Source organism: Leucopleurus acutus, assembly GCF_964270905.1.
Source record: "Leucopleurus acutus genome assembly, chromosome: 2".
In the NCBI taxonomy this organism is placed as follows: domain Eukaryota; kingdom Metazoa; phylum Chordata; class Mammalia; order Artiodactyla; family Delphinidae; genus Leucopleurus; species Leucopleurus acutus.
The window spans coordinates 19255207-19271955 of record NC_139143.1 but is presented as its reverse complement, the minus strand read 5'-3'; the positions used below and the strand labels follow the sequence as shown (position 1 = coordinate 19271955).

At 49.0% G+C, this 16749-nt stretch overlaps 1 protein-coding gene across 1 annotated transcript; it reads right to left on the bottom strand.

Annotated features, from left to right (window-relative positions):
- Positions 1–2227: 2227 nt before the first annotated feature.
- LOC309958185 (required for drug-induced death protein 1) lies at positions 2228–14310 on the bottom strand. The gene is made up of 2 exons (XM_082833849.1): positions 13993–14310; positions 2228–4702 (listed from the first exon to the last, which is right to left on the bottom strand). The coding sequence occupies exons 1-2, from the start codon at positions 14287–14289 to the stop codon at positions 4583–4585; spliced, it is 417 nt and encodes a 138-aa protein (XP_082689975.1). The 5' UTR covers positions 14290–14310; the 3' UTR covers positions 2228–4582.
- Positions 14311–16749: the final 2439 nt, after the last annotated feature.

Below are 16749 nucleotides of genomic sequence, written 5' to 3'. Positions count from 1 at the left end.
CAAAGCGCAGAATGCTTCTTGTCTCACTGCATCCTGAATTCCCCTCGGGGGCACTGTGGTTGGGTGACTGTAGGGGCTGACGGCTTGATCCTTGTAGAACTGGAACGACGGGCAACATTTTTTTCTTGACAGCCTTGAATCTAGTAGATGTTTGCTGCATCTTGGCTTCTCTCTGATCCTATGTGCAGCAGAGCCATGACCAGGGGGAGCAGGTAGAATGGGGGCCGATCCCAGGAGTGGCTCACTGATTTACTGAAGTGAAAACATTGAAAGACAAATTCAAGACTGATTTTACGGAAAAGTGAAGTGATGAAGAAAAGTGCATAAATCACTTAGAGGCCATTTTCTCTGCAACTCCAGAGATCTCCAGATACACAAATCATCGTCTACCACGTAAAGTGTCTCTGCTTCCTAGCTCAGTGCCTGCAGGAGTTATAATACCTAACTCAGGATTCTTTCAATGATTAAAGAAGATAAACAAGGGTTTTTCCAGTGGGTAAGTCCCCCCCGCAAAAAAAAAAAAAAAAAAAAAAAAGGAAAAGAAAGGTTATATCACCACTTTCTACTTCTGCAGCAATTATAAACATCTTTCATAGGAAGCAAAACAAAAACAAGTAATCTCCCTTCATTTTCAATGAAGAAAGCTAGTCTGTGTGGAAGTGGTTTACTCTGGAATTACAGGGCAAGCAAGGGGAAGTGTGACCTCTCAGCTCTGTGTCTGTCATTACTTTTGCTCTGATTCTTTTGTCTGCTTTGAACCAGATACATTTGTTTAGAGCCTTGTCAACAGATTGTGCAAGAGGAATCACCTGAGAAACACCTTCAGAAAAAGCAAAGCCAGTGCTTGAAGGTGCTGAGTTCTGATCCTAATTTCTGTCTCTAGACGGAGCTGCAGAGTGCAAGGCACCAGGTACCCCTGGGGCGTCAGGCAAGCAAGCCTGTTTTTTTCCTCCGTTCCTCTCCCTTCTCTGCCTCCGCTCCTGTCTGGTTTGTGTACCCACCGGGATCTGGCAGTGAACCCTCTAAAAAATCTGAAGAGACCTTCTTTCCCTTTGGCTACGATAGAGTGGTTTGGCTCAAAAACAACTTTGCCTCTAAAATAACCACGATCCCGTGTTATATTAACTTTTCCCCATTTCTCCATGAATGGTCAAGGGAATTTGAGATTATTTTTACTCAGGAACCAGCTGGGAATTTGGCAAAATCACAGAACTTCTCAAATGCAGCCTGTACAAGGATGCTGAGGGCATTTGCTTTTTTGGTTTTGTTTTTCTTTGAGTATACTTTGTATTATAAAGTAAGTTTACAGGAAAAGCTATAAAGTTTTCACAACATTTTGGGGATGATGGCATCACAAAGTTAAATTCAGTTCGTCTCTGCTACTGCAGAGGGACGGGGGGACATCACAGGTGCAAAACCTGTCACAGCAGCCGTCTGAATCTAAAATTGCATTGATGGCCTCTCGGCCCCACAAGCACTTTCTGCTGAGGGCACTGCCGTGCCCAGGAGGACTATTGGTGGATGCGAGGGGGAGGTCTGAGTTCAATTCCTGCTTCGGGGTACTTCTCGGTGACAGACAGCAGTTGGAGCTTCTCTGACAAAGCACAGGTGCTGAGTAGGGGGACAGTAGGGATGATTCCAGGGCAGCTGAAGACATCAGGGACATAGCTTCTGCTTTTTCCTAAGCCTAAAGGTTGGTTGACACACGTGGCCACGACCCTGCCTGGGTGGATAATCTGACAGCAATTCCAGAAGCTTCTGTAAGGCTCAGTGAGTAGGCATCCTGTGCGTGCCTGGCTGGGGCTGGCACCTGGCTGACCTGAGGTCCCACCTTGGAGTCCACTGGCCAATGCAACCTGCAGCAGCCCCTGGGTCCAGCATTTCCCAGCTCAGGCAGAGCAACAGCTGCTTCAGAATCTGCTAGGCTGCTTGTGGAAAATGCAGCTTCCTGGCCACACACTAGACTCTCTACATCCAAATCAGAGGTTCTGGAAATCTTCGTTATTAACAAATGCATGAACTGAGGATCCTGCACACTGACACCCGTTCTCTGGGGAACAGTCCCCCTTTAACACCCAAGCAGAGTCCCCAGTGAGTCAGGGCCCCTATCACTCCCCTTGGTCTTGGGGAGCATTGGGCTCGTGCTGCGGGCCCCAGGGAGGTGTCCCCCACTGCATGAAGGGGTGAAAAACTCTTCACGCACAGAAACATTAGACAAATTGGGGCTTTTATTCACAGGATATGGAAGAAAAGCATACAAAAGAAGCCTCTTGGTCAATCGTGTAAAGGGAAGGTTCTAAAACTCAATTTTTAGTAGGGTGTGGATGCTGATATATTTTTTTAAAAACTAAAGAGAAAGAGACGGCGAAAAGGTAATCTGCAGCATGGGCGCCTTGTCTCGGGGGAAATGACAACTCAGCAGAGTGACAGTTTACAGCAGTTCATCTTCTGTGCACACGAATCTGGCTCCCAGGACCATCCCTGCAAGGTTTTGACTTTTGAAATTTCTGGATTAATTCTTACCCAGAATTCTAAAACGTTGAGGGACGAATGTGCTTGGCCTTATAATGTCTCTAATTTGGGGGTAAGCGGGGGCGATTCTCCCTTGGACAGGCTTCAGCCGCTCTCGTCCCTCCCAGGTCACACTTCTACATCCCCTGGGAGACTCCACGGGCTTCTCTGGGGGCAGCCCAGCAGCACTGGTCCACCGGGCAGGCGTCCTCAAACCCACACAGGCTCCTTCTTCCCGTCTGCCTTTCCTGTGAACAGCAGGTCGCGCAGGCCTGACTCTCTTTCCCCCCAGACGATGCTTTGCTTTTTCTTCCATGGATGTCGCCTCTCTTCCCTGACTCCCAGCGTGGCCAGGCTCTAATTATCGTACATGTGTGAAAATGTTCCACCATCAACTCTCATCATTTGAGCTAAAACAAGACCATTTGTTTTCTCTTTTCCTCACCGATATTAATGATGCAGGAACTGGGTCCAAGTTCATCTTCAACACGAGCCTCCAGAAGGTGAAGCACAATCTAGCTTCCCGGCTACAACGCTCTCCTCCACTCGTTCCTCTTTCTGTCCATCTGTCTGTCTTCCAACCTTCTCCACTTCCCGGTGCCACCTGGTTGGGTTTGACGGGGGAAGCACGAGCACTGAGCCCTCATTTCCCTGCCCTGGGAAACTTCACAGGGCAACAAGCAGGTGTTGCCACCAATCCTGCAGACTGGTCCGTAATAACTATTTTGGACTTCGGGACATTCTGGAAACCAGGTCAGAACAGGGGCCTATCGTGGAGGCTGGCAGCGGGCACCCCCCTGTCCGATGGTCCAGTGGCAGTCCACGGGTCACCCTCCAGGCCCGGGACCCTCGCCCATCCTAACTTTGAATCCAGCTGAGATGACGTCAAACTGGGCAGCACGGAAGAGGAAAGGCTGCTCCAAAGGCAGCCAATGTGAGCTCACAGGCCTCAGAGGGTCTGGAAGCACCAGCACGGTGTCTCTGGTCACCCAGCCTCCCCCGGACCCCGCCCAGAGCTTAAGATTTTCCAGCGCTGATAACACAGACCTGGCACCTGTGCTTCCGCTTCTCTCGTCCAGCATCCTTCTTCTGCTTCCTTCGTACCTGTCTCCTACCTTCTGGTTCCTTCTCTAAATAATACACTTTCATTTCCAGGTATAGCACCTCCCTCTCTCCCCAGAGAGAGCACCCTTCGTCGGCTTGATGTCGAGGACGAGGGGGCTGATGGTACCCCAGGCAGCTGAGTCAGGAGGCCAGCCATCTGCCTGCCAGAGAGTCTGGCCAGCTCCATGTGGCTGGGCTGGACTGGGCTGGACTGGGCTGGCCTGGGCCCGGCAGCCCTCAGGAGTGCTCTCTCCCTCAAACAACCTGCATCTGAACTTGCAGATCCTACCACCCTCATCACCACCTCCACATTCATGTCAGAGAAGGTGAAAGTGACAAGCCTTCATCTACTTGAAACAGTCATGACACATCGTCAACACAGTTTTCAAAGCATCGTAGCCTTCAAAGAGGTTTTCCTTCCTTCCTTCTTCTCAAGCCTGTAATTAAAACTCCTTGTGGCAAAGGGGTACAGGAAGGAGATGGGGGGATGACTTCAGGAACAAACAGTTCCTTGGGTGTCCTCAGAACCGAAGCAGCTAAGGGCTGGGAGTCCCGTCAGCCTGTGCGCTTTCTAGAATTGAGCAAATCAGCTCACTCCAGATGCAAATCCCCCATCCGTGTCCCTAATCACCACTCTGCTACCCACCCAGAGCGCGGACTTCTGTCAAGTGTTTGTCTCCACACCAGCCGCTGCCCCCTTCACGGGCAGCTCCAGTTTTAGCGAACTAACCCTAATCCCAAACCTGACCTCAGCCTAATTCTCTGCGGGATTGTCCACCAGGGCCACCCGTGTCCCAGACATGTGGAGAGCTCAGCAGTTGGAGGGGGATGACTCATCGGAAACACTCATCCAATTCAACCAAGACGTTTTCTTTCTTCCGAGTATTTTGTGAGTTCAAGTCTGAGATGCTCCCGGATTCGCACTGTTCCTGGAACAGAGGCTTCCAGTCTGCCCAGGCAGCTCCCACTAGCGGACAAACGACACCACACTGGTGGCCACTCCGAACGGGGCGGAGTAGGCAGCAGCGAATCCCTGCAGGCCGACCACGATGTAGCGGCATCCTTTGGTGATAACCTTCCCAACGTTCTATTTTTAGGAACAGAAGAGAAAAGCAAAGGGTTAGGTGAGGCAACTTTGTAATCTTCCATGCACAATGGTGCCACACATAAAGAATCATTTCGCCTCATTTTCCCAGGGCAAATGAGCCAGCTAGCGTTTTCTCAGCTCTCTGGTGTCCCACACCCAACCCCATCATACGAACACCCAGGGGCTCAGCACAGACATCGGCACCTTGAAAAGGGCTTTCCAGCCCCGCATGTTTCCAGATCATTCAGAGATCTTCTTGGAAACAGCAGTGAAGTTGCTTTTTTTTTTTTTTTTTTTTTTTGCGGTACGCGGGCCTCTCACTGTTGTGGCCTCTCACTGTTGTGGCCTCTCCCGTTGCGGAGCACAGGCTCCGGACGCGCAGGCCCAGCGGCCATGGCTCACGGGCCCAGCCGCTCCTAGGCATGTGGGATCTTCCCAGACCGGGGCACGAACCCGCGTCCCCTGCATCGGCAGGCGGACTCTCAACCACTGTGCCACCAGGGAAGCCCTTGTTGTATTTTTTTAAACCAAAGCCCATTCTCTTCTGTTCCAGCTAAGTTACTGGCTCTGCTGAAGGCTGGGTCGAGAGTTTTCCATCATTCACCTGATCTGAAAGCCCACCCAGTCCTCCCTCTGCCTCCAGGGCACACCCCTTTCTGACCCACATTCGTGTCTTTAAAATCTCCTACTGCTCTGTCGTTGCTGCATCCACGGAAGTCTTGGTTCCCAATACAATTCTACACTCCTTGAGGGTAACGACTGGGCCCTTCTTTCTTGGTATCCACTCTCCCTCCTCCTTCTCTTCAAGGCCTGGTGCTAGACTGAGGGCATCCAAGGGATTCAAGTGGAATCGCAACAGAAAAATGAAGACCACCACCACCGACTAACACTGTGCTGCTGCCCCTCCCCCTTTCTCTCTCCACCCCCAACTTCCGTCATCCTTCTCCGTGACGACAACAGCCATGTAGGTGACCTGGACATCATCACACATCTTGTCTCTACACCCTCGATTTTTCCAACTCCAATAACCACTTAAAATCCCTGATCACGGGGCTTCCCTGGTGGCGCAGTGGTTGGGAGTCTGCCTGCCGATGCAGGGGACGCGGTTCGTGCCCCAGTCCGGGAAGATCCCACATGCCTAGGAGCGGCTGGGCCCGTGAGCCATGGCCGCTGGGCCTGCGCATCCGGAGCCTGTGCTCCGCAATGGGAGAGGCCACAACAGTGAGAGGCCCGCGTACCGCAAAAAAAAAAAAAAAAAAAAAAAAAAAATCCCTGATCACAATCACAAACCTGCCTTTGACTTCCAACACTGCATGGCCAGCCTAGCCTGTCAGTCCAGCAGGCTGACTGTCCCTCTCTCCCAGATATTATTTCTTACCTTTTCCTTTCTCCACAAGCCTCTCTGCCCCCAATGCACACAGAGAAACACACACAGTGTCCATACCCTCATTAGATGATCCCACTTCATCTCTCACTGACTCGGAAGTCATTAGGGAACCCGTTCATCCTCTACCGCTGTCTACACCTGCCCCAGCTTCTCCTCCCACCTTGCTGGTGTCCCAGTCCCAGTAGAGAAAATGGCCTTCTTCCCCCAAGGCCACTTCCTTGACACTTGCTGTTGGTACCCTCTCTCACCTTGCCCCCAGCTTTCCCTTCTCCAATCTCACCATCCTCTTCCTCCCCATTGCATCATTCCTATCAGCTTACAGATTTGCTCCGCTGTCCCCCTGACTCCATACCCCTCTCTAGGTCCTGCCTGGGTCTCTGCTCTCCTTCTCGGCAAGCCAGTGGAAAGCGCCATCTGCACACACAGCTTCCACTTCCTCCCTTCTTATTCCCTCTTCCTCTCCCCTGACCATCCAGGGCTGCTTGGTCCTGGCCATCTGCCACCAACATGCTGCCTGAGCATTTTTCTGTCTTCCCCCTGACTCTCAACAGCTTTGGACAAACTTCATGAAACACTCATTTGGCCTCTTTGACTCCATATTCTCTTGGTTTTCCCTTATCTCACATGAAGCCCCTCCTCAGCTTTCATTTTTTAAAATAATTTTTAATTGAAATATAGTTGATTTACAGTGGTTCAGGTGTCCAGCAAAACGATTCAGTTATTCATATACATATATATATACATACATGTATATATTCTTTTTCAGATTCTTTTCCATTATAGGTTATTACAAGATATTGAATACAGTTTCCTGTGCTATACGGTAGGTCCTTGTTGTTTATTTATTTATTATTATTATTTTTTAAGAAGATGTTGGGGGTAGGAGTTTATTAATTAATTAATTTATTAATTTTTGCTGTGTTGGGTCTTCGTTTCTGTGTGAGGGCTTTCTCTAGTTGTGGCGAGCGGGGGCCACGCTTCATCACGGTACGTGGGTGTCTCACTGTCGCGGCCTCTCTTGTTGAGGAGCACAGGCTCCAGACGCACAGGCTCAGTAGTTGTGGCTCTCGGGCCTAGTTGCTCTGCGGCATGTGGGATCTTCCCAGACCAGGGCTCGAACCCATGTCCCCTGCATTAGCAGGCAGATTCTCAACCACTGCGCCACCAGGGAAGCCCCTTGTTGCTTATTTTATAAACAGTGGTGTATATCTGTTAATCTCAAATTCCTAATTTATCCCTCCCCCCCCTTTCCCCTTTGGTAAGTTTGTTTTCTATGCCTGTGAGTTTATTTCTGTTTTGTAATTAAGTTCATTTGCATCTTTTTTTAGATTCCACATTTAAGTGGCATTATGTGATATTTGTCTTTGTCTGACTTACTTCACTTAGTATGATAATCTCTAGGTCCATTCATGTTGCTGCAAATGGCATTATTTCACTCTTTTTTATGACCCTGCTCAGCTTTCTTTCCCTTCTAACAAACTTTAAAATGTTGGAGCTGTTCAGTACTGTTCTTTACTTTTTATTTAAAACAATATTTTGGGCTAGAATCTCTCCACAGGTGGTCTCATCCATTTCCAATGACTTTAAGAATTCCCTGTATGCTGATAAATCCCATATTTATATCTTCAGCTCAGACTCAAATATTCAGTTCTCTACTTGAGGGCTCTACTTTTTGAGGCCTCAAGATCCCTCTGGCACACACTCTTCCTTGCTGCAACAGACGGACAGATCTAACTTGGACTGGCTACTAGTGCATTCCTAGAGGCCTTTGGCTGTCAGGCTTCAACAAGAAGGAGGCACCAGGGAGTTAAATTTATCCATGATTATACAGCTGGTAAGAGGCAGGGCTGAAGTTCAATCCCAAAGAAATCTCACCTCAGGGCCTGTGTCCTTCCTCCCCACATACACTTCCCTTCTTTAAGGAAGGCAGTATGTAACCTTGCAATTGATTGCTTGCGGCCTGGGCTTAAATTCCAGCCCAATCGCTTAGTTAATTCTCATTGGCCTCAGTTTCCTCACCTATAAAATGGGCATATTTAGTAACCGCCTCATTGGGTGAAGAGGCTTAAAAAGGTTTACGCAAGGAAAGCCCTTAGAACGGTGCCTGGCACCCAATGCAGGCAGTAGGACTGGCCCCCCAAGGTCAGCTATCTTTATTGGAAAATAACCTTTGCCTCTTTTTATTCTACAGTAATTTACGTTTGTGGTGGTAATTCTGAAATCTAAGATATTTTGTTATCTGTTCAGGAAAGTTTCTTAAGACTGCACTTTCCTATGATTTCTGGCTTACGTCAGCTTTCAGAGACCTCAGAATAACGGAAGGAGGTCGTGCTCAGTACTGTATGCCCAGCATCCAGAAAGGGCCTGGTGTTTCCTTTGGTTGTTCTCAGGCCAAAGGAGGAGTTCTGGGAGAGGAAGGTCACTCTGATGGCCTCTTTAGACACTGATTCCCAGGACACTGCCTCGTCAACTTCCCAATGAGACACTAGGGTGTGTGTTGGGAGCAGGGAGGCAGTGATGCTGCTAAGAGAAACATCTCTATAAATGTGTAATAACATTCCGCGGGAGAATTTTACGTACCTGTTAGAAATAACAACAATGACAAAAACTGTCCTCCTGGAGTAAGTATTAACAGTCCAGAGCATCCTTTATAAGCCAAGCCCCTAGAATCATGGGTGGCCTGCATTAAACTTGACATTTTGGGTATTTGTACATCCAATTCCCTCAGCCTGCTATTTTAAAGAACTGCTTGTCACTTCATCTTTGCAAATGAGAAAAAAAACGTTACTGAAATAGCTCATTAGCTAGAACACAGTCAAAACACAGATTTGAGAAATGTGATGCAAAGAAATGTAAAACAGCATCGACCATTTCAGTGTCACTGGAGGGAGCAGATTTTGAAATCTTTTGATCTGAGTAGAGTTTCAATCCATATACTCTCTCAGAGGGGCGGAGGGGCCTGGGGGATCATGGGACAGTGTGGTAGGTTGAATAATGCCCTCCCCTCAAGATGCCCATGTCCTAATCCCCAGAATCTGTGAATATGTAACCTCATATGGCAAAAGGGACTTTGTGGATGTGAGTTAATGAAGGATCTTGAATTGGGGAGACTACCATGGATTATCCAGGGGGTCCCAATCATTATAAGGATTCTTTTTTTTTGCGGTACGCGGGCCTCTCACTGTTGTGGCCTCTCCCGTTGCGGGGCACAGGCTCCGGACGCGCAGGCTCAGCGGCCATGGCTCACGGGCCCAGCCGCTCCGCGGCATGTGGGATCTTCCTGGACCAGGGCACGAACCCGTGTCCCCTGCATCGGCAGGCGGACTCCCAACCACTGTGCCACCAGGGAAGCCCATATAAGGATTCTTATATCTTTATAAAGGTCCAAATAAAGACGACCACCCTTACAGAAGGGAAGCAGGAAGAGTTGGCGAGAAGGCAATGCGGTGCCAGAAGCAGAGAGACAGAGAGAGACTTGCAGATGCTGTGCCACTGTCCCTGAACATGGAGGTGGGGACCTCTGGAAGCTGAAAAGAGCAAAGAAAGGGTTTTCCTCTGGAGCCTCCAGAAGGAACCAGCCTGTTGACTGTAGCTCAGGGAAGACGACTTTTAGCCTCCAGAACTGTAGAATAAATTTGTGTTGCCTTAAATCACTATATTTGTGGTAATCTGTTACAGGCAAAGTAATACAGGGAGTGAGGCTTTTCTGGGGGTTCCCGGGTAACCCCAAAGATGTCGAGGATTCCCTGTCCCCACCCCCGGTTTCCAAAAGGGAATCAGCTCTCAACAAAGATCCCTTTCCCCCAAGTATAAAAATCAAGTCTTCCCTTGTGAAATTTGGTCAGGACCCAGGCACAAAGCTGAGATGGGCTGTCAGCTACAGAAGTTGATGTTTTTCTGAGTTAGAGCTCATTAAAAACTGATCAGAGAACAGTCATATGCGACCTCTCCACCATCCCCTTAGGTAACAGCCAACAACGACAGGACCCTCGCCATATGCCAGGTGCGTTCCAAGACCTGTACATGGACTACAGTCATTTGCTCCTTACCACAGCCCTAGTATTTATTAACCCATGTGACAGATGAGGAAACCGAGGCAGAGAGGAGAGCAGAGCTCAAGGTCACACAAACAGTAGGAGGCTGAGCACAGCTGGTGCCTGGCAGTCTGGCTCCAGGGCCCCTGTCCTAACCCCTTACTTAGACATGGGACATTTTTCTTCCTCTTGAGGTCAAGGTTATTCCACACCCTGTGTTTCCCTTGTCCAACCCCCTCCTAGCTGCCCGATTAATAAAATTTAATAACTTTCCTTATCTGCGCTTCTCCTTGTGGCTCTCAGAGGTGCCTGGGAAAGGCGACCTCCTATTTGAAGCTAAGTTTGGGGTTTGGTTCCCTCACCCCCCTTGTCCCTCCACCCTAACTGCTTTTGAGCAGGCGGGGACCAGGGGAGACTCCTGACTCCCAGCTCTGCTCTCCAGCTGTGTGGCCTTCAACAAAGAGCTTAACTTCCTGAAACTCCAGTTTCCTTCACTGCATAATGGGAGTCCACGGCTTTCTAAGGTCGTTGAGAAGATTCAGGGTAATTGTGCATCGTATGTGCAACAGAGCACCCGGCAGCCTGTAAGAGCACAGCAAACCCACACCCTTTCCCCTTCCCTGCACCCAGAAAACAGCATTCTCCCAGCAACTCCTGCCCAACTGAACACTCACATCATTACTTAAAAATCAACTGGGGGAAAAAAAAAAAAGCTAGGGCTTCCCTGGTGGCACAGTGGTTGAGAGTCCACCTGCCGATGCAGGGGACATGGATTCGTGCCCCGGTCCGGGAAGATCCCACATGCCGTGGAGCGGCTGGGCCCGTGAGCCATGGCCGCTGAGCCTGCGCGTCCGGAGCCTGTGCTCCACAACGGGAGAGGCTACAACAGTGAGAGGCCCACGTACCGCAAAAAAAAAAAAATCAACTGGGGCCACTGACTGCCAAGAGTCCCAGGCACCCAGCCTTTCGAGCCCAGAGGTTCCTGCCAGAGACTGGACCCAGCACAGCATTGGGTCGACCCTGCTTGGGGCCAAGGGGCAGCAGGGGAAGGGGAACCTATCCTAGGACAGTTCACAAAAGCCGAACACCTTTCTTTAAATAGAAGCAGGAAGGGACTTGGGTGAAGGATTTGAGTGGTTAACAGATAAAAAGGAACTTTATTCACCCTTCGTTGAAGGATTGAGCTATTTGCAGGTCATTCCTTATTCCAATGGTCCAAGTGCAATAAAGTTTCACCTGGTGACCAAAGCAGGGAAAGTCACCTCCCCACATTTCTAGCGGAGACGTGGCTATTCTCATGGATTTTCAACAAAGAAGGATGGACCATCTGCTTCCTCCATATTGGAGCTTAGATGTCGACCTTCTTGGTCGCTCGCCATCAAGAAAATGGAAGTTGAAGGGCAGAAAGGGCACATCCAACTCCAACATGACAGCGCCCCCCCCGCCTGGCCTCCTGGTCTATTGAACTAGCATGTAACACTCACTCCAGAGCTCTCACCTGCCTCATCTCTGCTAGCACTCTGCCCTCCGCCTTGGATGCCACCCCTTCTTTACCTGGTGAAATTCTTTTTTTTTAGGGGAGGTGAAATTCACATAATGTAAAAATTAACCATTGTCGAGTGAGTAACTCAACGGCATTGAGCACATTCACAATGTTATGCAAGCGCCACTTCTACCTCCTTCCAAAATATTTTCATCATCCCCAAAGGCAAACCCACACGCATTAAACAGTCGCCCTGCATTTCTCTTTCCCTTCAGTCCCTGGCAACCACCCATCTGCCTTCTGTATCTCTGGATTTACCTATTCTGGATATTTTATATAAATGGAATCATAGATGCGATATGTGACCTTGCGTGTCTGCCGTGTACTTCCTTCCTTTTAACGGCTGAATAGTATTCCATTGTGTGTATGAACCACATGTTTATCCATTTATCAACTGATGGACATTTGGGTGGTTGCCACTCTTTGGCTATTGTGAATAATGCTGCTGTGAACATGTACATATATATTTGTTTGAGTATCTATTTTCAGTTCTTTTGGGTATGTACCTAGGAGTGGAATTGCCAGATCATATGGTAGTTCTGTGTTTAATGTTTTGAGGAACGGCCAAATTGTTTTCCACGGCAGCTACCCCATTTTACACTTCCACCAGCAATGCACAAGAATTCTGATTTTCCACATCCTCACCAACACTTGCTATTTTCTGTTTTCTTTTTCCCTAATAATAGCTATGCTAGTGGATGTGAACTAGTACCTCATCATTAACCTGTGAAACCTTGACTCATCCTTCTGTGCCCAGTTTCCATGTCACCATTGATTTGAAAACTTCTCTGACTTTACAACCTCATCCCTGAAGATTAACTGCTGAGGCTCTTCCCATGCAGCTCCATGGTGGTGCCCCATATGGCAGCGTCTCCCCGGGAGGCTGTGGCCTCCTCTAGGGCAGGACTGTATCCTATCCATTTTTGTATCTCTAGTGCTCAGCACAATGCCTGGCACACAGTGAGAACCTTCAAAGCATCTTCAGCTCAGCCAGCCTCTGAGCTGAGATTTCCACATTATCAGTTCACCAACTGAGAGGCAAATGATGGCTTTTTTTTTTGCGGTACACGGGCCTCTCACTGCTGGGGCCTCTCACTGCTGTGTCCTCTCCCGCTGCGGAGCACAGGCTCCGGACGCACAGACTCAGCGGCCATGGCTCACGGGCCCAGCAGCTCCGCGGCATGTGGGATCTTCCCGGACCGGGGCATGAACCCGTGTCCCCTGCATCGGCAGGCGGACTCTCAACCACTGCGCCACCGGGGAAGCCCAATGGCTTTTTTTTTTGTGATCAGCTGGGACCAAGAAGAAGGATAATTCGTCCTAGCATGACTCTAAGCCTGAAAGTCCCAACTTTATAGTTTTTATTAATATACTATACCACTGCCTGCTTGTTTACTGTTCCCAAAGCTGCTGACATACCTTTAAAGAAGATGATAAAGCTAAGTTTCTAGGTGTGGCGACCTCGGTTTCAGGTATGATAAGAGGTCACCGGAGGACTGGATGATATATCAGATGGGGCCCCTGCCCTTTGGCCAGGATAGAATGAGTTTTGTGATTATCTTCTGGGTGGCCTTGTCCAATCCCAGGGACCAGAGGCAGCAGTAGCTTCAAGCGTTTCCAGGCCAAAGCACCTGGGAACTGCTTTGGGGCTTTGATCTCTAGGGAGGGAACTGCCATTTTGTCCCATATTCATATTACCTCTCTCTCTCCCACCCACCCCACAAGTGAATACTTACGGAGTGTTGAGCTCCCAGGCCCTGGAAATCACCTTGAGAATATTGGGAGACATAACCCAAACAATTCTCAGCTAGTAGAATATCCTACTAGTTTGTCTGCGGGAAAACAGACAAACTGGGCTGTACCTCCCTGCTTTCCAACTGGGTCACCTTCTACAAGTCACCTAACCACGCTAACCCCTCAGTATTCCCACTTTTAAAATAGGGACACTGATTCCCGTCCTACCAACTACACAAGGGAGTGGAAAGACACACCTAGGACAAGAACCACCTGGGTAAGCGACCCCTTGGGAAAGTTACCCACCCGCCAGCATCGGGATAGCCGTGGAGCAGTGCGCAGGGAAACCTCTGATTTAATTTCTATCACTCCCCGCAGCTCACTTTCCCCTTACTGCCCAGTTCACAGAGTGAGCAGTCTCGGGGCTCCAGGAGTGAATGCCGGGAAGGGGGTGCTCGTGGGAGGCCGAGGGGGTGCAGGGCAGCGCAGAGAGGCTGAGACCGTCAGACGGTGGGGAGCCGACTCCAGCTCGAGGGCGGGCGCCCCGCGCTCCCCGACCTCCAAGGGACAGTGGCGGCGGTGGGATGCCTACCTTGCCGTACTTCTTCAGCTTCTGCCGGTACCTCTTCTTGGGCTTCTCGCCCGGCGCCGTCTCCTCCAGCGGCTCGTAGCGCTCGGGGAGGACCGCGAGGTGCACCCTCCGCGCGCCCCGGGTCCCCGGGCGCTGCTCGCTCGCCCCGCTCTCCGCCGCCTCGGCCCCGCTCTCCAGATGCTCCAGGATAGCAGCCGCCTCCTCGTCCCCCTCCGTCCGCCCTAGCCCCCGGGCGAGGGGCCCGCAGCGCGGGAGACTGCTCGCCGCCTTGCTTCGGAGCCTGGCTCCCACCGTCATGGTGCCGCGGGCCCTCCGGCTGAGGTCCGTGCACGAAGACACCAACCTTTGCGCCCAGCCTGCGCCTCCACCCCCGCCGCCCGCCCTTGCCCAGCCCGGCCCAGCCCGGCCCAGTCCGGACGGGGCGGGGGGGGCTGGGGGAGAGGTGGATGGGAAACTTGGGATCGCAGCGCCCTCTGGCTCTAGGATGGCGGCGGCTCCACCCAGGCCTGGCTTTCTGGTGGTCGGGCCCAGCCGCCAGCATCCCATCCTCTGGCCAAAGGGGTGAGGGATGCTCCAAAGCTCAATGCACAATGAACACGCAAAGCACGTTCAACCACACTTGCAACGAAATAAGTGAATCCCAAATAGTGAGACTTCCTTTGCACACGTGCAAGCTGGCAGAGATGATGAGAGATGATGATGATGGTGATGACGGTGATGAAAAAGATGACAGTAATAAAGATTATACTCAGACTTCCCTGGTGGCGCAGTGGTTAAGAATCCGCCTGCCAGTGCAAGGGACACGGGTTTGAGCCCTGGTCCAGGAATATCCCACATGCTGCAGAGCAACTAAGTCCCTGGGCCACAGCTTCTGAGCCTGCCCTCTAGAGCCCACGAGCCACAACTACTGAGCCCGGGAGCCACAACTACAAAGCCCGCGTGCCTAGAGCCCGTGCTCCACAGCAAACGAAGCCACTGCAATGAGAAGCCCGCGCACAGCAAGAAAGAGCAGCCTCAACTCCTCTCAACTAGAGAAAGCCCACGCCCAGCAACAAAGACCCAACGCAGCCAAAAATAAATACATAAATAAACTAATCTTTTAAAAAAGATTATACTCAATGCTGGTGAGGGTATGGTGAGAGGATGGTTATAATACAATATTCATGAGTCGCAAACTGGAGACAGGCTTTTGCAAAGGCAATCAGCAAATATTTATCAAGAGTTCTGAAAAACGGCCATACCTTTCTAGGTGCCTATGTTAAGGAAACATTCAGAAACACAGAACAGTGTGTCCACGGTGTTAATCACAGTCTGACTTCAGCGAAAAGTTGAAGGAAACCAATGGGGATGGGCAGGTGAAATTCTGGTGCAAGCATATGATATACGAAGTAATCATTAAAATCACGATTTTCAAGAATATCACTCTGGGGGAAAAAAGAGAATATCAGTCTGGTATATATGCATTCTCAGGTCACTGTGAATCTCAGTCTGTTTGGGATGCCGTCCTTTCTTATGTGGGTAAGTATCTTTTAATTCTTGGAAACTTAGAGTTAAGTATAAAATAATGTGTTATTTCATTAACATTTTAATACTATTAAAATGTGTGATATGTTTAAGAATGATTTGGTTATACTGCTCTAAGTACATAAAATAGTCATAATTTAACATATTAGAATATCAAAAATTACTGGTGATTTCAACGTAAAATGTAAAATCAAGTAGTTTACTTAGACTTATAAGTTTAACTTGAAAGGAATACAAAAATAAGTTAATTTACTGTATTTATAAGAATTACATAGTCCTGTACATAGTTGAAGTACTTGAAAAGAAAATCACATATATTAAATTTATAAAAGTCACTTAAAATGTTTAAGATAATTAAATTAAGTGAATGATAAAACCCCTTACAGTGACTGTTAAATTCTATTCGGTTTGTAAATGAAATAAAACAATACTGAATTTAAAAGCTATGGGAAGCTTGACCTGTGGATTTGCAACTTTACTAAAATAACTATTAACTTATAAACAAAAACAGACCCTAACCGTCCTTTTTCTATGTGCAAAACTGACTTCTGAGAACCACCCAGACGACATAATAAATGGAGACATAGGTGGATTGTCCATGGAATGGAAAGTGTGTTTTGTCCATACAAAATACATTTCAAATATCACAACAACATTTAGCTTGCCCGATAAAAAGCAAAACACTAGAGCACCTGCAAACTGATCCCTAGACTGTCTCTATAATCAGTGTGCAAGCAGGACTCAAGGAGATGTAATCAGAACCCACCTTTATGTTGCTCTCACCGTTGTCTCTTTAGAAGTTATTCAGTGTGAAGAGCGCTTCCCTTGCTCCTGCGTGACTACTTAAGCAGTCCTATAACTCTCTGACCTCACTGTGGTAATCAAAAATCCCAAAGTTGCAAATATGTTCTCAGTTTATATAATTTTAAATCTTACAATGTCCAATTCCATGTAATACTCAGAGGCTTGAACTTGCTTTTAAGTTAAGCCTCTCTCCTCCCTCAGAAAAATTCAGCACCTGCAGGGCTGTGATTACTTGCAGAAGGACGGAAAACAGCAGAAGCGTGGCTTTCACCCCGGTCTGCTTTTCAAAGCAGGGAGCGCACCTGATTATAAGCAGGCTTGTCACATTCCCTCCAGGACCCAAAGGACTCTGCAACATGCTCATCTCCTAGCCTCTGCTCACAGGAAAGAGAATGGAAAGGGCTGAGTGCCAATCCATAGGAATCTTTC

What these genes read in the sequence shown, in the direction of transcription:
- LOC309958185 (XM_082833849.1), bottom strand. Translation starts at nt 14,289, where the DNA reads ATGACGGTGGGAGCCAGGCTCCGAAGCAAGGCGGCGAGCAGTCTCCCG. An exon ending in AGCTGAAGAAGTACGGCAAG is followed by an intron (nt 4,703 to 13,992) that starts GTAGGCATCCCA and finishes TCCTAAAAATAG; the next exon opens with AACGTTGGGAAGGTTATCAC.